This window comes from Suricata suricatta, chromosome 8 (assembly GCF_006229205.1).
Source record: "Suricata suricatta isolate VVHF042 chromosome 8, meerkat_22Aug2017_6uvM2_HiC, whole genome shotgun sequence".
Lineage (NCBI taxonomy): Eukaryota > Metazoa > Chordata > Mammalia > Carnivora > Herpestidae > Suricata > Suricata suricatta.
The window spans coordinates 29,852,749-29,874,880 of NC_043707.1; the positions used below are offsets into that span (position 1 = coordinate 29,852,749).

Below are 22,132 nucleotides of genomic sequence, written 5' to 3' on the forward strand. Positions count from 1 at the left end.
GGGGGGGGGGGGCTCCGTGCAGGGCTGTGGTGGGACTTGGGTGATGTCCTCACTTCTTAGCGCAGAAGGTGGCACAGTCCCTCTCCATGCTCTCGCTCCACGCCAGCTTGTAGAGCACCTAGCCAGGCAGAGACACCATGAGCTGTCTGTCCTGCCTCACCGCCACTCCTGCCACCTGCCCCCAGACCCTGGGCCCGGCCTCCTGGCGGCACATGATGGTCTCATGGCTTGGGCCCTAGGGCGGGAGGGCCTCGGAGATGCCCCTGTGTCCGCCTGTGTCCCACACGGCCAGCAGGCCAGGACACGGAGGTATGGTCCTTAACGTTGGGCCCTGGGGTGGGAGTTGGAGCCCAGGCTAACCATGTAGGTGCCGTCTTAACTGTGACCTCACTGGGGACGGGAATCCCTGAGGCTGGAGCCTTCTGCAGGCACGCCCTCCCCTCCGATTCCCTGACTCAGCAGACTTCCCGACATCACTAGGCCGTGCCCTCTAACTGGACGGTCACTCTGGATCTGAGGAGATTCAGTTCAAGATGTCCTTGCTTGTGCAGCCCATTTGGCTGTCCCTTAGTGGAGTCAGGCCTGCTTTCCTGCCTGCCTCGGGCTTTCTCGGTGGTCATTCCCGCCCCGCCCCCCTCAAGGCCCCTCGAAGCCGGGGCCCTGGATGGAGTCAGCCAGGCCATTTCTACAGAGGGAGCACCTGAGCTGCTGCACCAGCCAGAGGACCTGATGGGAGAGAAGGGGAGAGGAAGTGGCCAAGGGTAGACGGTGTGGCTTAGGGTTTGCCCAGGCGGGCAGCTGCAATAATAGGGACCCTGCTGCCCTTGGAGGTCCGGAAAATGTGGCGAAGGCAGCCCTGGCTGCCATCCCGGTTACTCACCAGGAAGACCAAGCAGTGCAGGAACAGCGTGTAGAAGAAGCCAATGGTGCGTGCTATCTTATTGGAGAGAACCAGTCGTCCCTGGGGAGCAACAAGGTGTGGCGTGGCGATGGGGCAGGCCTCACCCAGCCCTGAAGGGCTGCCCAGGGTTCCTGCACGAGGGACCCCGAGCAGCGAGAGGAGGGGAAGGCAGGCAGCCAGGCTCCATTCCTCTGTGTAGGCTGGGACATCAGAATGCTAAACAATGGCGCCCCCTGGAGCACCATTCCAGAACCTACCATGAATGGTGCTATCACCAGGAGCTGTCCTGGACAGGGAGGGACCCTGTTCTAGGTCCCACAGCCACTCGTGGCAGAGCCTGTGAGGGGGGAGTGGGGTCCCTGGGCCTCTCCAGACTGGGCTGAGGGCGGGTGTCTTGGGAGGCCCAGAGTCAGAGGATCAGCTGGGCGAGGAGGAGGGGACTCACCATGCTGAGTGTGGCCTTGTCCCAAGGGCTCAGGCTCAGGTACTTCCGCTGCCGCTCCTGAAGGGGGAGGGACGATAAGGAGAGAACCCCGGGGGCCCCATGGGCCCCAGCTAGCTGCAGAGGGACTGTTGTGCCCTGCTGTTCCTGCAGAACCCCAGGGGGCTGCCGGGGGCCTCCTTGGTGTCCTGCCCCACTCAGCATGACACTCCAGGCTCATCCGACATCTGTGTGAGCAACTCCCACCATAGCTGCCCCCTCCGCCCTCCTCAGAGGTCCGTTCTGCCTGCGGGGAGCCTTCCCTGGCAGGATTTCTTTGGCCAGAGATGGGGGCCTCTGGGGAGCTCTATGCCTGACCCCCGAGCATGCATGTGGGGTTCACCCACTCACTGTCACACACCCCCACAGAGCCATCAGATATTCTGGGCCCCCCTGGCCTGCCCGGGGTGGACCCTCGGCCTCCATGGCACCAAAGTAGGCACGGAGGCCGCAGTGATGGTCTGGGGTGTGCGTGGGGCAGGGTGGCGGAGGGCAGGGCGAGGCTGGTCCGGAGTGAACAGACCGGGGCTGGCGGCATGGGGAGTGAGGGCAGGCTGAGGCCCGCGGCAGGGCCAGCGAGGCTGTCTGCCTGCCCTGAGGCCCGGCTCACGCACCCGCCTGCTGAAGGAGGAGAAGGGGTCCAGGCGCTCCTCATACTGGGAGGAGTATCGCAGCTCCGTGTCGTCGCTGCTGCCACTCTGTAGCAAGAGGAGAGACCCAGTCACTGAGGGGCCGGCAGGGAGGCCAGGCTCTGAGGCTGGCAGGACCACCGGGGAGTCTCAGTTTCCTCATAAGCACAGTAGTGGCGGGGGGGGGGGCGCACCCCAGCGCTGGGAGGGGGCTGGTGACATCAGGCTGGGGCCACGTGTCTAGGAGCATTGGCACCAGGGTCTGGGCCACCGTGACTCAGGGCAAGTAGTGGAAACTAAAAGCCCAGTCTGGGGCTGGGTCGCCCAGCACAGGCAAGGCTGGACTGGTGCGGGGAAGTGGGTTTGGAAGGGGTTTGCTGAGAGTGTGCAGGGCGGGTGGCCATGGGGCATAGACAGGCACCTTAGAGGTGAGATGGGCAGACTCGCCCCCAGCCAGGGCACTGGGTACATCGCACTAGTTTGCACAGAGTCCGGGCGCCCTCTGCTGGCCAGTTCCAACAGGTACAGTGGGGGATCGTGGCCGAGGGTCTTGTCCTGGGGTGGCACCCACCATGAGTGTCACCACCCTCATCCTTCCACAGGCCACTCTGTCTCCCCACAGTCACAAAAGGGTTTTCTTGCACGAGGGGGTCCCCTGTGAAGCCTAGGAGCTGAGACAAGCCAGTGAGGGCCCTTTGAGGCCCAGAATGGAGTAGGTTCTGCTGTTTTCTTGATTGGTTTTGGGGATACTGGACCCAGTTCTGGTATATATATATTTTTTAAGAATGTAAGTTTAAAACCTATGGATTCCCCAGGGCCTATCCTGCATGCGCAAAAGCCCTGCAGTTAAATTCCCGTATCCTAGGATTCTTTAGTGGGTGGGTCCTGTTTCTTAGAAGGGTCACCGGGGCCCTGGGCCTGGGGCCTGGGAACCCCGCTTCTTGCTGTACCTTGCCACCTCCTTGCTGCTTCTGATGAGGGACCTGCACGAAGGGTCCACTGTGGGGGGCTCTCCCCAGCTTAGGGAGGAGCACTGGTAGGCAGGATGGGCTGGATGGCCTGTAGGGGCCTCCAGGCCCGGTGCTGCCCGGCAGGTCACCGCCCCCTACCCTCTGGCCCTGGGAGGGCCCCGTCGACCCCTCTCCCTGCCTGGTACATCTGAGGCTGAAATTGTGGAGGGCACTTACACGGCCCGGATAGCTCTGCAGGAACTTGATCTTCTCGAAGAGTTTGATGTTGTCGGCACGTAAGCTGTCCAGCTCGCTCTGCAGGGCTTGGATGGTGTGCTGGGCCAGGCGGTTCTCCTGGGGGAAGGTGGGCAGGGGGCAGTGGGCAGGTGGGGCCCGAGGCGGAAGGGGAGGTGCAGGGGTGAGGCCACCAGCCTGGCACAGGTATTTCTCCACCTACGTGGAGGCCCTCCTTTGCCTGCAGCCATCGCCCCGACCTTCTAGACTTGGGCAAGTCCCCCTCTTCCTCTTGGGACCCCACCCCGAGCAGAAGACAGATTTGGGTTCAGGTTTCTTCATGTTTTGTTTGTTTGTTTATATTATCATCAACCTTTTATAAAGTTATATATATAAATATACTTTAAATGTTTATTTTTGAGAGAGAAAGAGAGATAGAGCATGAGTGAGGGAGGGGCAGAGAGAGAGGGAGACACAGAATCTGAAGCAGGCTCCAGGCTCCAAGCTGTCAGCACAGAGCCCGAAGTGGGGCTCAAATTCATGAACGTGAAATTATGACCTGAACTGAAATCAAGACTTAACCGACTGAGCCACCCAGGCACTCCTGGTCTCATCAACCTTTAAAAAACTATCAAGATGTAATTTGTATAGTAAACACCACTGTCTTCAAGTGTACAGTTCAGTTTTTTAAAGTATATGCACAGTGTTGTGAAATCATCTCCACCATCCCATTTCACAATATCCTTATTACCCCAGCAGGAAACCCCAAACATCATGCCCTCTCCCTCTTTCGATTTGCCTATTCTGGACACTTCATATAAGTGGAATCATACACTATGTGATTTTAATGGTTGCCCATCCGGGAGCAGATGAGAGGAGACCTCATCTGTCCGCTTATTCTAGCGGTAAAGTCGGTGTTTTCTTCCTACTGTTAACAATTCAGACAGGACTAAACAGTCCATGGGAATAGGATGGCTCCATAAGGAATTACCAAGTGATCCAGAAAGCCCACTTCTGGGCATCTACCCGGAGGAGCTGAAAGCAAGGACTTGAGGAAATACTGGTCCGCCCGTGCTCATGGCAGCATTGTTCACAGGAGCCGAAAGATGGGATGAAGCCAAGGGTCTACCGATGAGCGAATGGATGAGCAAAGCTCGCGATAGAGTACGACAGAATACTACCGGCCTCAGGAAGGAAGGGCATTCTGACACCCGCTACAGCCGTGAAATAAGCCAGTGCACAAACAGACAAATACTGTATGACTCCACGTAGGTGAGGTCCCCGGCGCAGTCAAATGATAGAGACGAACAGTAAAGCGTGGTTAAGCAGGGCTGGGGCGAGGGGGTGGGAATGTGGGGTAGTAACAATGAACCCCATTAAACAATGGGGGACAGGGGCGCCTGGGTGGCTCAGTCGGTTAAATGGCCGACTTCAGCTCAGGTCATGATCTCACAGTTCATGAGTTCGAGCCCCGGGTCATGCTGTGCTGACAGCTAGCTCAGAGCCTGAAGCCTGCTTCCGATTCTGTGTCTCTCTCTCTTTCTGACCGTCCCTTGCTCACCCTCTGTGTCTCTGTCTCTCAAAAATAAATAAATGTTAAAAAATTAAAAAAAATAAATAATGGGGGACAGAGTTTCCGTTTGGGGAGATGAAGAGAATTCCGGAGATGGACGGTGGTGATGTTTGTGCAATACTGTGAATGTACTTAATGCCCCTAAACTGTACACTTAAGAATGGTTAGGATGGTAAATTTTATGGTATGTGTGTTTTACCCCAATTTTTAAAAAGTAAGTACCTTAAAAAAAAACTTGGGGCACCTGGGTGGCTCAGTCAGTTAAGCGTCCGACTTCAGCTCAGGTCATGATCTCACAGTCTGTGGGTTTGAGCCCCGCGTCAGGCTCTGTGCCTGGAGCCTGCTTCCGACTCTGTGTCTCCCTCTACCCCTCCCCCACTCACTTTCTGTCTCTTTCTCAAAAATAATAATAAAGACATTTAAAAAAAGTAAAAAAAAAAAAAAAACCCAACAACTGCATTTGTAAAGCAAAAGGTAGAATTCTAGAAAAACACTTTCCCTCCCATTTAATCTATTTTTAAGGCCTCGTGTGAAGGCTGCATAGGAGTCCACTGTATTACTGTCCCCCGTCCCCAAGGAGCGTGTGTTCCCAGACCCGAAGTGGGCCTGGCCTGCACGGAGCACCCAGGGGACGGCGGCGCGCCCTTGGCCTGAGCCTGGAAATCCCACGGAAGCAACTGTGGGTTTGGAGAGGAAGGGTCTAGAAATTCCCTCATCAGCTCAAGCAGTGACTCGCCCCGGCTCCTGCTTGCACCGGGCAAGATCAAGGATGACCTGGGCCGGCTCTGGGGGGTGGGGGATGGGGAAGTGTGCAAGGTCCCTAAGGCCAGGACGGTGCCAACCTCCCAGTATGCCTCTGGCCTGTCACTGGGCCCTCTGCAGTCTGGGCCCGGCGCCCACCTCCTCGGTGGGGTTGCCCTGGCCTGGGACTTTGTGTCCTGGATATTCCTTGCTCAGGCCCCTTTCACTTCCGCCTTGACCCCTCTCTCATTTCCTTTCCCCTTCCAGGACCGTCCTGCAGGCCCTGCAGCCACCACCCAAGGCTCAGCAGCACCCATGGGGAAGCGCCTCCTGGCAAAGGTCACCGTTGCAGAACACCCCTTCCTCGTGGCGCGCCTCCACGGGGCGCTCTCCGATCCCACAGAGCTCCTCGGCAGTTCCAGATTGTTCCTCCTTACAGGCCTCCAAGACCTTGCTCTCTCCAACCTGCTCTTGTCTCCAGGCCCCCACCGATTTAGATATTTCTCCCACGATGCTGGTGACCACTCCCCAGCCATCTTCCGAGGCCAAGTTCTATCCTGAATTGGTGCCAAGTGGCCTTTCTTACACTCTCTTTGGACGGTGAGGTGTCACTGCCCTGCTACAATCCTCAGGCAGCGGCCCAGCCTGGCAGTAGGGCACTCTGTGTCTCACTCCTGGAGCCCTGGCACAGCCTTCCTGGCTTGTTGGCCCCTTAGTCTCCTCTACTTTGAGCGTCTAATTCTTTCAAAGCCCAGCAAGGCATAACCTCCTCCAGGAAGCCCTCCCTAACTGCACAGAACTCATCTAACCCTTCTGTGGTTTACGGTCTGTGACACACCTCTCTCCCCCAAGCCCATGTGTCCCCCACTGTGTCCTCGGGTCCAAGAGGTATAAGGGAGGGAAACACATGACTCACGGCCTCTAGCTCCTGGTTCCGGGCACGGAAGCGCTCCCGCTGGCTGGAGATGATGGAGAGCAGCGAGTCTACCTGGCCCTCAGGGAGGGTGCCGCTGGCTGGGGGCGAGGCTCCTAGGGTGTAGGGGGAGAGTGACTCGGGGTAGTGGGAGCCAGAACCCACAGTGGGCCCTTAGTCGGAGCAACCCCAGCCCTGACAGAGCTCTGGCCAAGTGCCATGAAGGAGAAGGCATAGGTATCTGAGCACAAGGTGCTGGGAGGTTGGGGACATGGAAAGGTGGCTAGTAGAACAGGTATGACGGGAAGTAGGGATCCTGGGAGGGGAGGGCCATACTGTCTGAGGGCCAGGCCCTAAAGCCCCCTCCTCATTTCTCTGTACTTGAGTCTGAGACCCTTGCGTCTGTCAGACTCGGGCCCTAGCTCCCGGGGAAGCAAAGGGACACTGAAGGTACCGGGAAGCCACGAGAGCCCCCGCTCCAACGTCCTGGCCCCGCAGCCCTGGGGTCCCCCCTCGGTACCGATACCGGAGGAGGCCACCTCCCCGGCAGCGCGGGGGGCTCCCTGGCTGCACCTCAGGGCTGAGCCTTCCCCTGGGGAGCTGCCCACTGCCCACTGGCTGTCGACAGGCCACTGGCAGGGCAGAGGGAGTTGGGGTCCTAGAAGGGGGTGCCAAGCTAAGGTGCACAGAAGGGCAAGTGGGGGACTCAGCCCCCTCTTTTAGGTTGTTGGGGTGGGGGGGCCCTGACCTTGGAGGAAGGGAAGTGTTCTTTAGGGACCAGCGCTCAGATTGCAGCACCTCTTCCCCTCTCCCTGCTCCTGCCCTGCACGTCACTGCCTAGGAGATAGGTCAGCCCGTCCTTACCATAGAACAGGGCGGTGGCCTCCTTGATGGGCTCTGGGATCTTCTCCAGGCCGTGTTCAGCGGCACCCTGCAGGGGAGAGGGATTGGCATCCTACGTATGGGCCACCGAACAGGCCCTGTCAGGGTGCCAAGCCAATGGGGAGCAAGGAACAGGTAGGCGGTCTGGTGGCAGGGCTGGGCACACTGGTGGCCACAAGTGGCCTGGAGAGGGTGCCATACATGGGCCACCAAAGGGAAGGCTGGGCCTTGAGCTGCCCCCGAAGCGGGTGCTCAGCTGGTGGTGCTGTCATGGGGCCCCTCGGCCCGGCCGGCCAGCCAGCTGCGTGACCTGGGCCGGGCTAGCTGCTGTTGCCAAGCCCCATTTTTTCATCTATAAAATGAGGTGGGGGACAGAGTGAGTGACAGAGTGATGTTCAAGGGCCCTGAGGGCTCCAGCCTTCCGTGCTCATGGGGCCTCAGGTCCTCTAGCTGTGGGATGGCTGGGTGAGCCTGCCTTACTTCTGCTCATAGCTCCCAGGGCACAGTTCCAAGCCAGTGCCTGGACACAGGGTGCCTGTGTCAGCTCCCGGAAGCCCTCCTGCTGTGTCCTGTGGCCCGGCGTCCTGGAATGGGGCCTTTGCAGTGATGTGTGCAGGTGATACTCAGAGGTTGTGGGTGACGGCCCCTATGGGCCTTGTGGGGGCCAGTGGATACCAGCTGAGGACCAAGCTGCTTAACCTGCAAAGTTATAATTTCCAAGACTCAAAGCTTGGGGTATGTGGTGAGGGGGCGGGGTGGAGGGGCGGCTCACCTCCGCGTCTGGCCGCTGAATGGACTGGATGGTGCTAAGGTCCTGCTCCAGGCGGGCGATCAGTTCCCTCTGCTCCGCTGCCGTGGCCATGGCCTCGGTGACATGGACTTGCAGGTCTGCACAGCGCCCTGCAGAGGAAGACATGGCCATCAGAGAGAGCCTGGTGTGGCCCGTGCTGCCGCTCCAACCCACAGCTTGTGCTGCTGCCTGAGGCAGCACCATTAGGCCAGCCAGCGGGGCCAGGGTGCTTCTGTCCCTAAGAACTCAGTATTCGGGGATGGGAAGAGGCCCAGGTCAGGGATTCAGCAGGAACGGGTCCACTCTGGCTCTGCTGCGACCAGCCTGGCCAGCCCCTTGCCCACTCCAGGTGTCACTTTGCCTCCATCAAGCAAGGCGAGGAGGTGGACCCCAGCAAACCCCAAGTTCCTTCCAGGGCTGATGTCCTGTGATAATGGCGGGAGGGAGGCCTCGGGGCAGGAGTCGGAGAGAAAGGTATCGGCATGCGGTAGGAGGCACAGTCAGGGGTGGACAGGCCCCCTTCGGATCCAGCAGGAGACGGGGCAGTGAGGGGTCCCACCCTGGGAGCCTCTTCCTCAACAGGCTCTGGCCCAGTGAGGGGGATGGGGTGGCCCCCCCAGGAAGCCCCTGACCCCAAGGTTTACCCTTCCCCACCCATGTGCCACCCGTGTCTTTGGAACGACGCCCATCCAAACTAATGTTGGGAGGAGCATTTCCTGTGCTCTGGAGCGTGGGAGATGTTGGGAAACTCTAATCCAGGCCCTGGGGGCGGGGCGGGGGTGCCATCGGTGGCCAGTGGCAAGGCAGACAGCGACGGCTTGGGAGCGAGCTGACCTGAGTTTGAGCTCTGGCCCTACTTCTGGTTGGGTGTGTGACTCTGGGAAGCAGCAGAGCCCTGTCTGGGCCTCAGGAGAGAAGGTGGTGGAGGCGCAAGGCCCTGGGTGTTGTCCTTTAGGGTAGACTGCATGGCCACCAGGGGGCACTGTAGCACCAGAAATGCCCCAAAGACCCGAGGCTATAGGCAGTGTATGGAGAATGGCCCGGTTCCCTTGCCCATCAATCACTCTGCCGCCTGCTGACCTGCTGGCCAACCTGGCCTCGGCCGAGCTCAGTGTCCTAGGCTGGCGGGAGGCAGCTGCCCCCACCCCTACCTGCTCCATCCCTCGGAGCCCATGACACGCCAAGTTCTTTACGTATCTCATAATAATCCGAGCAGGCAGAAAAGGTGATCCCCATTTTACAGATGAACAACTGAGGCCTCTTGGTCCAGGACCTGACCCAAGGGTGTCCACTGCTGGCCATGTCTGAGCCCTTCCCCACAGCAGGGTCTGCACTGGTTCGGGCCCTGAACGGACTTCTTCCTTCAGACACTGGGAGCTGGCAGGTGGGTGGTGCTGGTGAAAGTGAGGGTCAGAGGTGGGGGTTGGGGGAAGAGGCTGGATCCGAGGGCAGGGTCAGGTCACGGAGGGAGAGCTGTGGGGGGCAGGGTTGGGGTCTGGCCTTCAGGCTGTAGGTCCTGGGGACAGAAGGGACGGGATAGAAATGCCAGCAAGATGATTCCTTGGACTGCTTATTCGAGCTGCCCCACGAGCATGCGGCCATTCCAGGAGGGTCTTGGCCAGGCCCCTGGGGTAAGAACAATCTGCAGCTCCTGGAGCCCCTGGTGGGCACGGGGGACTGGAGGGGGCGCCCCGCCCAGGTTTCCTGTGCCTGCTGCTGTAGGTGTGGGCACATGTCCCTGTCCATGCACACATGTGACACCGCATGTGGGGACCCTGAGAGCAAAACCCCTGTTCTGGGCTGCCCCAGCCGCTGCTGCCAACACCCCAGACCCTGGGTCCTCCACTGAGGGGACCACTGGAGGGGGCAAAGCTGGGTGTTGGGAGTGGCCGTCCCCGAAGGGGTGGCTCTGGGCAGAACTGAGGGCTGGCGGGCACGCGCTGGCAGTGGACTTGGCAGATGGCTGCCCCTGGGGCATGGGGAAGAGGCTGGCTGCGGTGGGGCAGCAGAGGGGAAGGGGTCAGGCTGAGGGACGGCCCTGGGTGTGGTGGGACATGGGAGGCTGCGGACCAGGGCCTGGACACTGTCCTTGAGCCCAGTCGGACCCTGGCAGTGAGCCATCACTCCACGCTGCAGGGACGAGAACGACCACGTGGGCATCCCCAAAGGAGGGACCTCAGTTGCAGACCCTGCTTGACACTGTCCTGGAGTCACTTAGGTCTACTACGTGAGGGTCCCCTGGCTGCCACCCCCATGCTTTCCTCGGCCTCCTCTACCGGAGAAGGAACACCTCAGACCAAGAAGGTGAGGGTCACCTCTCCAGGTGGCCACTTGGTGTCAAGGGAGGTCTGAGCTGGATTCCGGCGGAACTGGGCTTGAGTTCTGGCCCAGGGGCAAGGCAGTAGAAGGTACTGGAGACAGCTGTGATGCCTTGTCATGAAGAACCCAGGAGGTGAGGCCTGTGCCTGGAACGGGTTCCCCAAATAGGGAAGGAGAGAGCAGCCGCGTGCTTTGGCTTGGGTGAGCCCGAAGTGCTCGTGGGCCGGCTAAGGGGTCGTGTGGGTGGGGGAGCGGGACCCGTGGCTGGAGGCAGGAGACGCAGGCTGGGCAGAGCTCAGCATCCCGCCCCCCCCCCCCCCCCCCCCCCCCCCCCCCCGGATCTCACTCCCAGGGCAGCAAACATGGAATCCCAGAGAGAGCTGCTGTGAGAATGGCCAGAACCTTCAGGAACGCTGACACTTTCAGGGATGTTCTAGCAAAGACCCAAAGAGGTGGTGGTAGGAAGCAGGGGGAAATCAGGAGGGAGTGTGTGAATAGGAACTGTCAGTGAGTTAAGGAGGGGTGACCGGTATCTCAAGAAAGGCAGAGCAAGGAGACGGAGGGAAGCCAGAGGTCAAGGGGTGGTGGAGTGGGGGCAGCAGGGGTGTGGAGGGACCTGGGGATAAGCCCACTCTGCACAGATACCAGATCATGCCAAACAGTGGGCAGAACCTGGCGTGGGACGGTGTGCTCAGGAGTAGGGGCATGCAGGATGCTGTATCTAACAATGAGGAGGAAGCTTCTGGAAAGGGAGAGGCTAGGGAGGGGGAGGTGTGGGGGCAGGGGTTTCTGGAGATGAATGCCTGTGTGTGAGCCAGACAGCCTCCCCCCATGAATGTTTGGGGAACATCGTCCTTCTGGGAGACTCTGGGAAGGCTTCCTAGAGGGTGCACTTCACAGAGGGGAGAAAAAAACCAAAGCAACGTCAAGGTCAAGACTTAAAGGAGACTCGACTAAGATCAAAGTGCAATTTCTGACTGCAAGCCGACTGAATAGGGAAACATCACAACTGGATGGTGGGCCCGGGGGTGTGGCGCCCCCAGCCTTCCCGGGAGCTGGGGACCCCGTGTTCTTCCATCAGCCACTTGCAAGCCAGGTGGGAGCCCTGGGGCTGCTCGTCACACAGCATCTCTGCATCTGTCTGTCCCCACAGGTGGCCAGAGATGAGTGCTGAGCCTTCCTGTGCCTGCAGGTGGCCTCTCCCCTGCCGCCCCCCACCTCTGGCAGCCCCCTCCAGGCCAGGGGACCCAGCCAGAGAACTCCTTCTGTCCTATTGCATTGGCTCTTGTGCACTGTCCACAAATGCACCAGAGCATTTGTGTTCTGGAACACACACACACACACACACACACACACACAAACACACACACACCTCTCGACTCCACTTCCCAAGTGTGCACGTCCTTAAACCTTTCCCGTCTGACTTGGACGCCCACCACGCCAACTGTCAGCGAGGTGGCCCATGACCTCACACACACTGCTGTGTCCCCAGCCCTCATCTTACTGACCCACCGCACCTGGCTTCTCGGGCCTCCTGCTCCGCTGTCTTTGCCGCCCCTTCTCCCTGCTCAGCCCGCCACGCCAACGCAGCCCTGAGCTGTCCCCCACGCCGCTGTCCTGTCCCTCTGGCCACCTTGTGTGCCTCTGAAAGTTGATAACTGTCCAGCGTGCTGTCCAGGAGGCCACTCCCCTCCCTGAGCTCACTGCGCAGAGTCCAAACAGGTCTGGTCTGAAGCCTGGTCCCCCCCAAACCTACTTTACCCAGCAGGACCCCCTCTGCACAGCCCAGGGGGTAGTATCCTTGGGGCTGTTGGGCAGAGGCTGGGCCACCCTTTAGTGGCCCCCAAGTCCCTGGGGGCCACCCCTGCCCTTTCTCTATCACTCCTTTCATCTAAGCTGTCTCAGGTCCTATCTTCGGCTCTACCCTCAAAACATGTCCAGACTCCAGTCACTTTTCACGACTGTGGCCACCTGGTGCAAGTCATCACCTCTTGTCATTATGGGAATGGCCTCCTCACTGACCTCCCTTCTTCCACCCCTCCCTCCAATCACAAAGCAGCAGCCAGAGAGTCTTTTAAACAGTTAGATCGGACCACCCTCTGGTCATACTCTCAGCGGACCCTACATCCCTCAGAGTAATAGGGGCCCTCCAGGGCCCTGCCCTGCCTCTATCCTCATCCCTCTGACCTGGTTGCCTCCCACTCTTGCTCTTGGTGGCTGTGCTCCAGCTAGTCTGGCTCCCAGGCACATTGGCACCACAGGACATTTGCACTTACTGTTTCCCCTCTTCTTGGAATGCTCTTACATCAGGCATCTGCATGGTTCATTCCCTCCCCTCTGTCAAGACCCTGTTCACATGTTATGTTCTTAGTGAGGCCTGCCCTGACCTCCTGATTCAAAACTTTAACCCCTCTACTTGCTCTTCCAGGTGCCCCCCTTTCCTTGTTCCTGTCGCATAACACTTATCACTGCCTAAAGCACTATGTAATTCTCTTATGTCTACTGTCTGACTGCCCCCACTAAAAGGAAAGCTCCTTGTTTGTCCCCTGCTGTCACTGCAGTGCCCAGATCAGTGACACATGGTTAGCCCTTAGTGCCTATTAGCTGATGGGCTGAGTTTGTTCCCCCCAGTGGGGAAGCCCCCCAATCCTTTAGATGGAAGGTTGTGAAGGGATTCCCGGGGCCGCGTGGTCTCCCAGGCTGGGCTGGAGGTGGCTGGACATGGGTAGCACAGGCCTGGCAATGGCCAGCGGGCCTCTGCTGGTCCCACCACCTGATAACTGCTCAGGCCTCACCCAGGATCCTCTGGGCCATGCCCTGAATTGGACTGGGGATCCATTTTTGCCTTGTGCACATGCTGCCTCTCACTTTGGTGTGCTCTCCCTGCCTCCTGCGAATGCCTATTCCCATTTCCACTCCCCATCAGGGTCTTCCTGCCTTTCCCCAAGCTGGGGCTCTGGTGCCCCCTCAATGCCACTCACAGGCCCGGGCCTGGGCTGTGGTTGTGCACCTGCCCTATCTCCGCTTGGGGTCTGAACGACTTGGGGCTGCCGGACTCCTAGTCCGGAGCATGTCCCTGGCACAGGGCAGTGACTATCTGCTGACAGAGCCCGTGAAGGACTGAAGATAGAGATGTGGGTGCGGGGGACTCTGTGCCCCACCTGTGTGCCCACCGTGTGTCACTGGGCATCACCGGCGGTGCTCAGGCCACAGCCACTGGCGCTCCGGCGAACCCACGGGAGTGCCTGGTCCCACGTAGGGGCCACTCCTGCTCCAGCACAAGGTGAGAACAGCTGTGACTGGAGGAAGCTTCCCCAGCCACCAAATTCGGTGACGTAACACCCACATCAGCAGCTACAACTAGCATGTCCTGAGTGCTCGCTGTGGGCTTGGGCGCTGTGCCTACCATCACTCAGAGCCCTCCACCCCCACCCCTCAGTAGCCCTGAGCGTCTGGCATTATTATACTCCCTTTGCAGAGACAGAAATGGAATCTCAAAGAAGCTCAACTCATTCATTCTTTCAGAAAGGGTTTCCTGAGCATTGACCAGGACTTGCCCAAGGTCACCCGCCAGCCGGTAAGAGATGGCCTGGGACTCCTATGCATTGCCACTTGACCCAGGCCTCACTGGAAAGTGAGTGGGGTCCTCAAACCTCACTCCCGGGAACCCCCCATTTCACTCCCACAGAGCAGCCTGTTACCTGTCCACAAACCAATTTCTTAAGGGGGGCGGGGGAAGGCCCTTCCTAGCGACATCTTCTGATAGCCCGAGCTTCTGGAAGACGCGCTAAGTTCTGAATGCCAGCCCAGGACGCGGATCAAGGGTCTGGTGACTTGAAGCCCCCACCAACCTCAAAACAGCTCTCCAGAGCACTCTGGGCTCTCAGCTCAGCACTCCACACCCCTGCCCCCTCTTAGGAGCCAATGCCACAGCCAAGTGGAGACCAGCCGGCACGCGGGGGCTGTGGGGGAGGCAGGACGAACCCCAAACCCAAGCAGACAGGATCACAGCCGACGACTGGCCCACTCGGGCGATTCCCACCATCACTGGAACAACACAGATTTGAATCACGCGGGTCCACTTAGACGCAGATTTTTTTTTTTTACAGTACCGTATCGTGCGTACATTTTTGCTTCCTTAACATTTCCTTAATGCTTTTTTCTCTAGCTTACTTTATTGTAAGAACACAGTATCATATATATACAAAACGTGTTCAGCGACGACATTATCGGTAAGGCTTCGGGTCAACGGTAGGCTATTAGTAGTTAGGTTTTGGGTGAGTCGAGACTTATGCGCAGATTTTCGGCTGCCTGGGTGCAGTCAGCGTTGCTAAACCCCGTGTTTTCCGAGGTGAGGTGATTGCCTCACCCCCTCGATCACCAGCCGTGTTCCATCAAACAGGCCCAGACCCACTTAACTGTAGGGGAGGAGGGAGGCTGGGGGCGCAGCCGGGGCACTCTCCCCCATCGCAGCCCCTTCTCTGCCTCAGGAAAGGGCAGTTGACAAAAAGACTCAGGCCGACCAAACCACAGGCAGCGGCAGTTTTGCTTAATTAAATCTCCCTTTAAAAGCACCTGGGGAGACTTTCTGGGTTAAAAGACTTTGCCGCCAAGTGTGTTTTATGTTTTCACATTTTAAATTTTAACTTAGTTACCAGATCTTTAAAGGGGAAGGCGGGGCATACCTAAACTAGCGATCCGAAAAGTAGCAGATAATGTTAGCTGCATCAGACTTAAAGTTTGTTGAAGTCAGAGTTCTGTTGGTTTTAGGCACATTTCTCCCATTGGTGGGGACAGATATTTGGGGACAGCACTAGACGCGCTCAGTCTCTGAGTGACCAGATGAGGCTCAGGGCTGCCGGAAGCGCCTGGCACTGGTGGGGGACTGTCCTGTGCCTGGAGGGCTCCTCCCACTAGAGGGAGGATCACTGAGGGTCTTGTGTCACATCCGGAGCGTCTCATTCTGAAACATACAAATTAATGCACAACAAACTAATCACCCACCCCCTCCCCCCGCAGTCGTACATCGGTGAGGAATGGCAATTCTTTTCCAACCTTCTAGATTTCAAGGTGAGAGACATCCTCAGTCAAGAGCACGTAGACCACCGAGCAGCCAACTCTGCTGAGCTCTCTTGCCTCCAGCCCCGAGTGCTGGCTGGAGAACCCTTCTCAAGAGTCCGATCATTCCAGAAACCCACAGACATCATTTCTTCCTTCCTCTTCCCACTCACTTGCTTGCACTAACCAGTGGCCCTGGCTTGTCCTTCACGTCACGATTCAGGGACAAGATGGGAGATCCCCACAGAGCAGGCAAAGCCAGGCCACTGGCTGGGTGCGGGCTGCTTTGCAGAGGTACTTGGCTGTGGCTCTGGGGCCCCACTTACGGGGCTGTTACCATCAGCCTAGTGCCTTGCTCAGCACTGCCGACGACCATTCCTGGTCCTCAAGCAGTAAGGGTGACGACAGCAAGCAGGGACGCAGTCCTGGATGCAGCCCTGGTGGAGCAGAGCCCAGAGCCCGGTGCATCCTACCCCAAGCCAGGTTTCTGTGACACCTGCCATTAGGGGGCACTGGAAGGTGGAGGGATGGCTACCTCTAGAATGGCAATTTTTTTTTTTTTTTGAGAGAGAGAGCAAGCGCACGAACAGGGGAGAGGGGCAGAGAGAGAGAGAGAATCCTAAGCAGACTCCACACTCAGCGAGGAGCCCGACGTGGGGCTCGATCCCACAACCCTGGGACCATGAGCCAAAACCAAGAGCTTCATGCTCAACCGACGGAGCCGCCCAGGCGCCTCTGGAATGGCAATCCTTGAGGTGCCCTTTGGACATAGAATGTCAGTGTTTGCTGCTTTCCCTCAGGCCGGGGACTTTAAATAAAAACAACCCACACATTCTTGTGTTTGTATAAAAGATATTTACTTCAATTATCACACCTAGGGTGCTAGTGAATAATAATAATACATGGTGTGAGTTTCATACAGTGATATTGCTTCTCCATATCATATAGGGACCGTTGTACAGTGCTGAGAACGAACATCGTATGGCTAACCAAAGACAGAAGGGACAACGCCGAGGGCCGACGGGTGCCTCCCCCACCCCCACGCCAGCTGGGTCAACTTTTGACTCTTAAGGTCCAAAACAAATAGCAAGAAAAAAAAAACAAAAAACGTTACCGGAGATGGGTCACAGCAACACAACAGACGCTTCTCAAAGCTATTTGTATAAAACACGACGCCTTTTGTCTGTCTGTTTGTTTTTGTTTTTGGTCAATTGGGTCTCTATGAGGATTTAAAAAAAAAAAAAAAGGTCTGTGATTGTATTAACAAACGAGCTCTAGAAACATCTAAGACTTAGTGCGTTACAGAAAATATAAAATACTGCTAAAATGTAAGACACCACGATACACTGGAGGGGGTGGCGGGGAGGGGGGCTGAGCTTATGGAGAGTTTTCCGGAAGAAGTCGGCCACCCTGCGAGCGCGCTTGTCTTCTGTGCTGTGTTAGTAGTCTGGGCAGGAGCGTGGCGCAACCCGCGGCAAGTAGTTATTGCACATTGCAATGAGCTAGGTCTTACTCAGTGGAGGGGGACATGGGGAAACCTGTCTTGTCTTCTTCTCCTTTGTTTTTCCCCACTTGTATTTTCTAATGAGTTGTTCTCAAATGCGGTAAAGATTTTTGCATGAATCCTCACGTCTCCAAAATGCACAGCATTTTCTGAGGAGTCTCGGTGGGACAGGCGAGGCCCGTTTTCCCCAGGAAAGAGGCAGAAAACGGCTCAAGAGAGAAATGCATAGACTAATTCGAGAGAAATGAGAACTCTTTGGGGCGGAGGGGGGAGGCAGATGGGGGAGGTTATTTCACTGGTGGGCTTTCTTTCAGAGATGAGAACAAAATCGACCCCCAACAATTTCAGAGAAGGGGAAAAGTCATGTCACAGAAAGGGAGTGGGGTTGGGGGGGCCCTCTGGGAGCGGGGGTCAGCTGGGTGGCCCAACCTCGACCTCGGCCTGGTGGGGAGCCCCCTTCTCTTGGCCCCCCCATCTCACCTTCACACCTGATTAGCAAGCAATGGGCTGTGTTACTCCCTCTAAGTGCTTCACCGCATTAAGGGGGAGAGGGGATTCCCCCCACCTCCCTGGGGTGGGTCCTCAAGCCACAGACGGACTGGAAAACACTGTTGCTTCTCAAGATCGGAAGATGGTTTTGACCAACTTAGTATGCAAAGAAAACAACCACAATAACGAGAAAAGCCAACAAACAGCGGCCTGACACCGTTCTCTCCCTCGGAAGCCAGTCTCCACCAGGCCGCGGCCACGCTGCGCTCTCTGACCAGGGCTCGCTGAAACTTCATGAACCCAGAAGTCTTAACCAGAGGCTCTAGGAGGCTTTGGGGAACTGAACTTTGCTTTTCTAAGTCTCTGCAGCTCCTCCCACTGAGTGTTCTTCGACTCTCTCATTTAAAAAGTTAGACATGCGGAGACCGCTAGTTTTTGAGTGGCTACTCTGGACACAGACGTCTGATTCTGCTGGAGAAGCTCCCTCTGGCCTCCCAGTCAAATCCCCAGACGCTTCGGTTCTTTTGGGGACTGGGGGGTGGGGGGGAGAGGGCAGGAGGCAGAAGACAGTAACCACTGGAGTGATAGCAAAAAGCATTTATAACAACAATGACAACAACAACAACACAAAACAACAATACACTCCTGATAAGTACTTAAATGATTAACCTAACAATAAATAGAAGAGAATAGAAATAATTCTTTTTTCTTCTCAAGGAAACATCCTTTTATAATTCTCCTCACGCACGCTGGCAGGTCAGTAGCAGTCAATCCATCTCAACAAGAAAAGGTTAAGTGCTGGAAGGGATGGCTGTGGTCTCGCACTTGGGAGGGTTCTTAGCCGCTGGGTCAGAAACACCGCCTCCCACCCCTGCCGCCCAGCCAGCCGTTCCAGCAGGTGCCCGGGGGCCCCGTGCTTGGTGGTCAGTAAGAGGCGGGCTGAGACTGGAGGGGGCTAGGGGGACACTGGGGAGGCCTGTTTTCCCTTCAGTTCGTGAACAAACGGAACTACAGTGAACATACTCACCCACAACCTGAATCGTCCTGGTCTAAAGCTTACTTTGAGTTCATTTGGTGTGCAATACATTATCTCTTAAAAAATGAAGAAAAATGATTTCTATTGCACAGAGCTTTTTACACATAGTCATCTACTTAAGTGCTTTCTGTTTAAAGCAAACTACAAAAAAAAAAAAGGAAGGGGGAAAAAAAAGAAAAGAAGGGAAAATGAAGAGGGGGAGAAACTTTCAAACAAAAGTAGCCCCGTGCCACTTTGATGCATCTTGCTGAATGGTGTCTGGTTTCACCAACGGAAGTCCCAACGCTTCCGTACACACTGTGCTTCTGATTATTTTTTTCCATAGGGATGTAGCCGTGACATTGGGATATAAGGCACCTTTCCTTTCTGATCACAGAAAGCTTGATACATAGCATATAGCATATTTTGTGGTAGAAATTAAAGCCTAAATGGTACAGAAATGACAGCAACACAGACTAGACTTAACATTATCGGAGAAGCTAAAATGATCCATGAAAGTAACTCAAAGGTATTTTAAAAGGTTAATAACAGGGGGGGAATGGGGAAGTGCACATTTATGCATAGCCTAATGCCTTTCTCTCACTAGCCTTTTTTTTTAGGATTTTTCGCCTACAATGCCCAACTTTTCAAGTTAGCATTCCGGAGGAGACTAGGCGCTTTGGAAATGTCTTGTTAAAGCTAAATGTCACTTCATGCAAAGATGAGAATGGAGACACCGCTGACCGCCTGGTCACGGTATCTTTGGAGGGGAGGCGGAGGAAGGGCTGCAAGGCCTGGGCGGGGGGTGGGGGTGGGTGGGGGTGGGTGGGTCCGGAGTGGGAGAGCCGGGGAAGCTGCCTTTCCTTCTTCCCCACGCAGGGGGAAGCTCCAGGGTTGCTGGGGCAGGGAGCCAGGGCGGGGCTCACTTCCTGCCCAGCTCGCTGCTCTCCACGCCCCTCCTCTGCCTTCCAGATTCACTCCCTGGGTTTGGGCCTCCGATTTTCAGCACATCTGTAAAGGGTTCACAGGCTGGGTCTTTTCGGAACTTTCATTGGGAATTGTTTTTCTTTTCCTGATGGTTTTCGTCTACAAAAAGGCAGACACTGATGGGAATGGAAACAATTTTGTCAAACTGGACCCCTTCTCTCAGCAAACGTTCTGGGCAATGGGACCATATCATATCAGAGTCCCAGGCCACCATCTTGCCACTTGGGGTGGGAGCTCGGCCCTGGGTACGGGGTGGGGAGGGGGTGATCACGAAGGCTCCCCTGTTGCCACCAAGGGGCAGACGAAACCACAAAAGCGCCGGGGGACCTGTTAAAACGCGAGCTTTCCTGGCAAATACGCGAGCACGCGATAATGGCACACATCCTTAGGCTCCCAGTCTTTCCGTCAGGAGAACACTCTGGCCACCAGACACGGTGGGACCCACAGCTAACCAGCGGCTCAGGGAGCGGTTTTTTGGTCCCCCCGCCCTGCCCCCAAGCTGGCATAGTCTTCTGGGAAGAGTCATGTGACTGAAGACCCGGTTTGTGGACTGGACAACACATCTCCTTTCATCTTCCATAGGCTTCCAAAGAAGGTCTCACAGTGGAGTTGAAATCAGAGCCTCCCTGTGCCAGAGACAATAGAGGCGGCGTTCCCCAACGCCAGGCAGGGATCCTGGGAAAGTGTCCTCACGTGGCCAGTTAGGGGCAGCCCAGGGCGAGGGAAATGGCTGTGACGGATCTTAACAGCTGAGCAGGAATGGGCAGAAAGCAAAGACAGGCCAAAGACAAGGCCCTCTGAGGCCCGAGACAGCCCCTGCCAGCAAAGGAAACAGCTGTCAGAGCGTTAGGAACAGGTGGAAGTCAAGAGAAAAATCCATGTGCCTCGCAGAGCACAGCTGTCTGTCCGTGTTGTGCTCACAAAAGAGAAGAGGCCTGCCCACCAGGCCAAGCCACATGCACGAATGCCACGCTTCTAGATCTTTCCCTCTTTCCCATGCCGGAGCCCACTTGTGCCTCGCGGTTCGGAGGGGCTTGGGGTGGGGAGTAATGTCAAGCGGGAGCACAGGTCAGTGAGGTAGAAGGGGGCGGAGGAGGCGTGTGCTGACGAGGGAGGACATCCAGAGAGGGAAGCAGACCTTCTGTCTGAAGGGACGTGGCTAATGGCCACGCTGGTCACAAGCGCCCTAACCTCGTCTTGCTACATCTCCCCGGCACGGCTGGCCTCAGAAGAGGGGGGGGCTTGGGATGCCTAAGGGCGGATTCGTGTTTTTACAGGCCTGTCGAGAGGTGCCTGGCATAGTGCATTTAAGGCAACGGCCCTTGTCCCCAGCTCCAGATGTGGTCGGTCACTGACATGGGTTCACTTTGTGCTAATCCCAGAAGGGCGTGCAGACACCTCGCCCCTGGCCCCGCTGCTACTTTCAGGGAGGTTTGTTTTTCTAAAGAGGAATGAGAAACATTGCATAGAATGTCCACAGAGTTCATGGATCAGCGCTGCGAGGGAGCGCAGGCGTTCAGGGGGTGCCCAGTGCACCCGCAGCCGGCAAGGCACCGACTGGCCTGTAGACTGAGCCGTCCGGACACTCCTGTCCCAACTGCTTAGGGCACGACTAGGGCATGATCTTAGGGCAACGGGCCGACACCAGTGCTTTCCCTTGGATTAGAGTACCACGTGCCTTCTGCTTGGTTTCCTCACGAGCTCCACGACTCACATGGCTCTGGGCCAGGGAGGCTGATGAGGGGTTTCCTTCCTCCTAGAGCTGGCCAGCTGGGCCGGGGGGGTGGTGGCGGTACATGGGGAGGGTCTCCCATGGCCAGAGAGGGCCCAGAGAAACACTCAACCCCAAGCTCTGTAACACTGTGGGTCTGGACCACCGACCCGTAGACCTGAACATCCACATCGGAGGGGATGATTTTTAAATGGGGAGGAAACCAAAGATGCCAAAGGAAGGAGACTGGGCAGGGAGGCAACTGTCATCTTTTTGCTTCAATCACTTGCACAGACATAGTGGCCATGGTTTGATAGTAGTCATATGGGTCAAGATCCTGGCATTTCCTGGAGACTTCTCCAAGCCTGCATCCCGGGTCGGTCTGCGGCCCATGAGTCACCTCATGACACGACGTTCTCCATGCAGGCCGGCTCTGAGAAAAGTCAAGTTGAGCTAGATGGCTGTGGTAATCCTTTCTAAAGAAGAGCAGTCTGGTGGACAGAGATCCCAGACCTGCCGGTTGATCCAGAAGTTCAAGGCTGGCGGTCGCCTGGGAGCCAGACGGTGGAAGCGAGCGGGCACAGGCCGAGGACGGAACCCTCACCCCTTCCACCTCAGATGCCACAAGGGAGTGTGGGTAGGAACCAAGGGTCAAGAGGCTGAACGCGAACACGGATTTTACACCGAGCCTCCACTTAGCCAGCTAAGTAATGGCAAAACCCTTAAGTTATGAACACTGCCTCCAATTAACAAAAAGAAGCCATTTAAAATGGTATAATGGAGCTTGTAATTAAGTGTTAGTGTTTTATACGGAACCGTTTTCCCCAGGGGAGAGGTACAAATCAGCTTTTTAAACTGATGGAGCATAAAGAGGAGGAGGTCGGCTGCCTGTGGGGGCTGCAGCTTGGAGCGCCAGCCAGCTGAAGATAAGCCCCCCCCCCCCCCCCCCCCCCCG

At 56.8% G+C, this 22,132-nt stretch overlaps 1 protein-coding gene across 1 annotated transcript in view; it reads right to left on the reverse strand.

The window, feature by feature from the left end:
- The window catches only part of CUX1 (cut like homeobox 1), a 353,536-nt gene that overhangs the window by 1,146 nt on the left and 330,258 nt on the right, over window positions 1-22,132 (reverse strand). The window contains exons 15-22 of the mRNA XM_029946913.1: window positions 8,077-8,204; window positions 7,287-7,353; window positions 6,426-6,538; window positions 3,199-3,315; window positions 1,997-2,080; window positions 1,347-1,403; window positions 881-961; window positions 54-118 (exon numbers count right to left, since the gene is read on the reverse strand). Coding sequence (XP_029802773.1) covers window positions 54-118; window positions 881-961; window positions 1,347-1,403; window positions 1,997-2,080; window positions 3,199-3,315; window positions 6,426-6,538; window positions 7,287-7,353; window positions 8,077-8,204 — 712 coding nt within the window. The remainder of the gene's footprint in view (window positions 1-53; window positions 119-880; window positions 962-1,346; window positions 1,404-1,996; window positions 2,081-3,198; window positions 3,316-6,425; window positions 6,539-7,286; window positions 7,354-8,076; window positions 8,205-22,132) is intronic.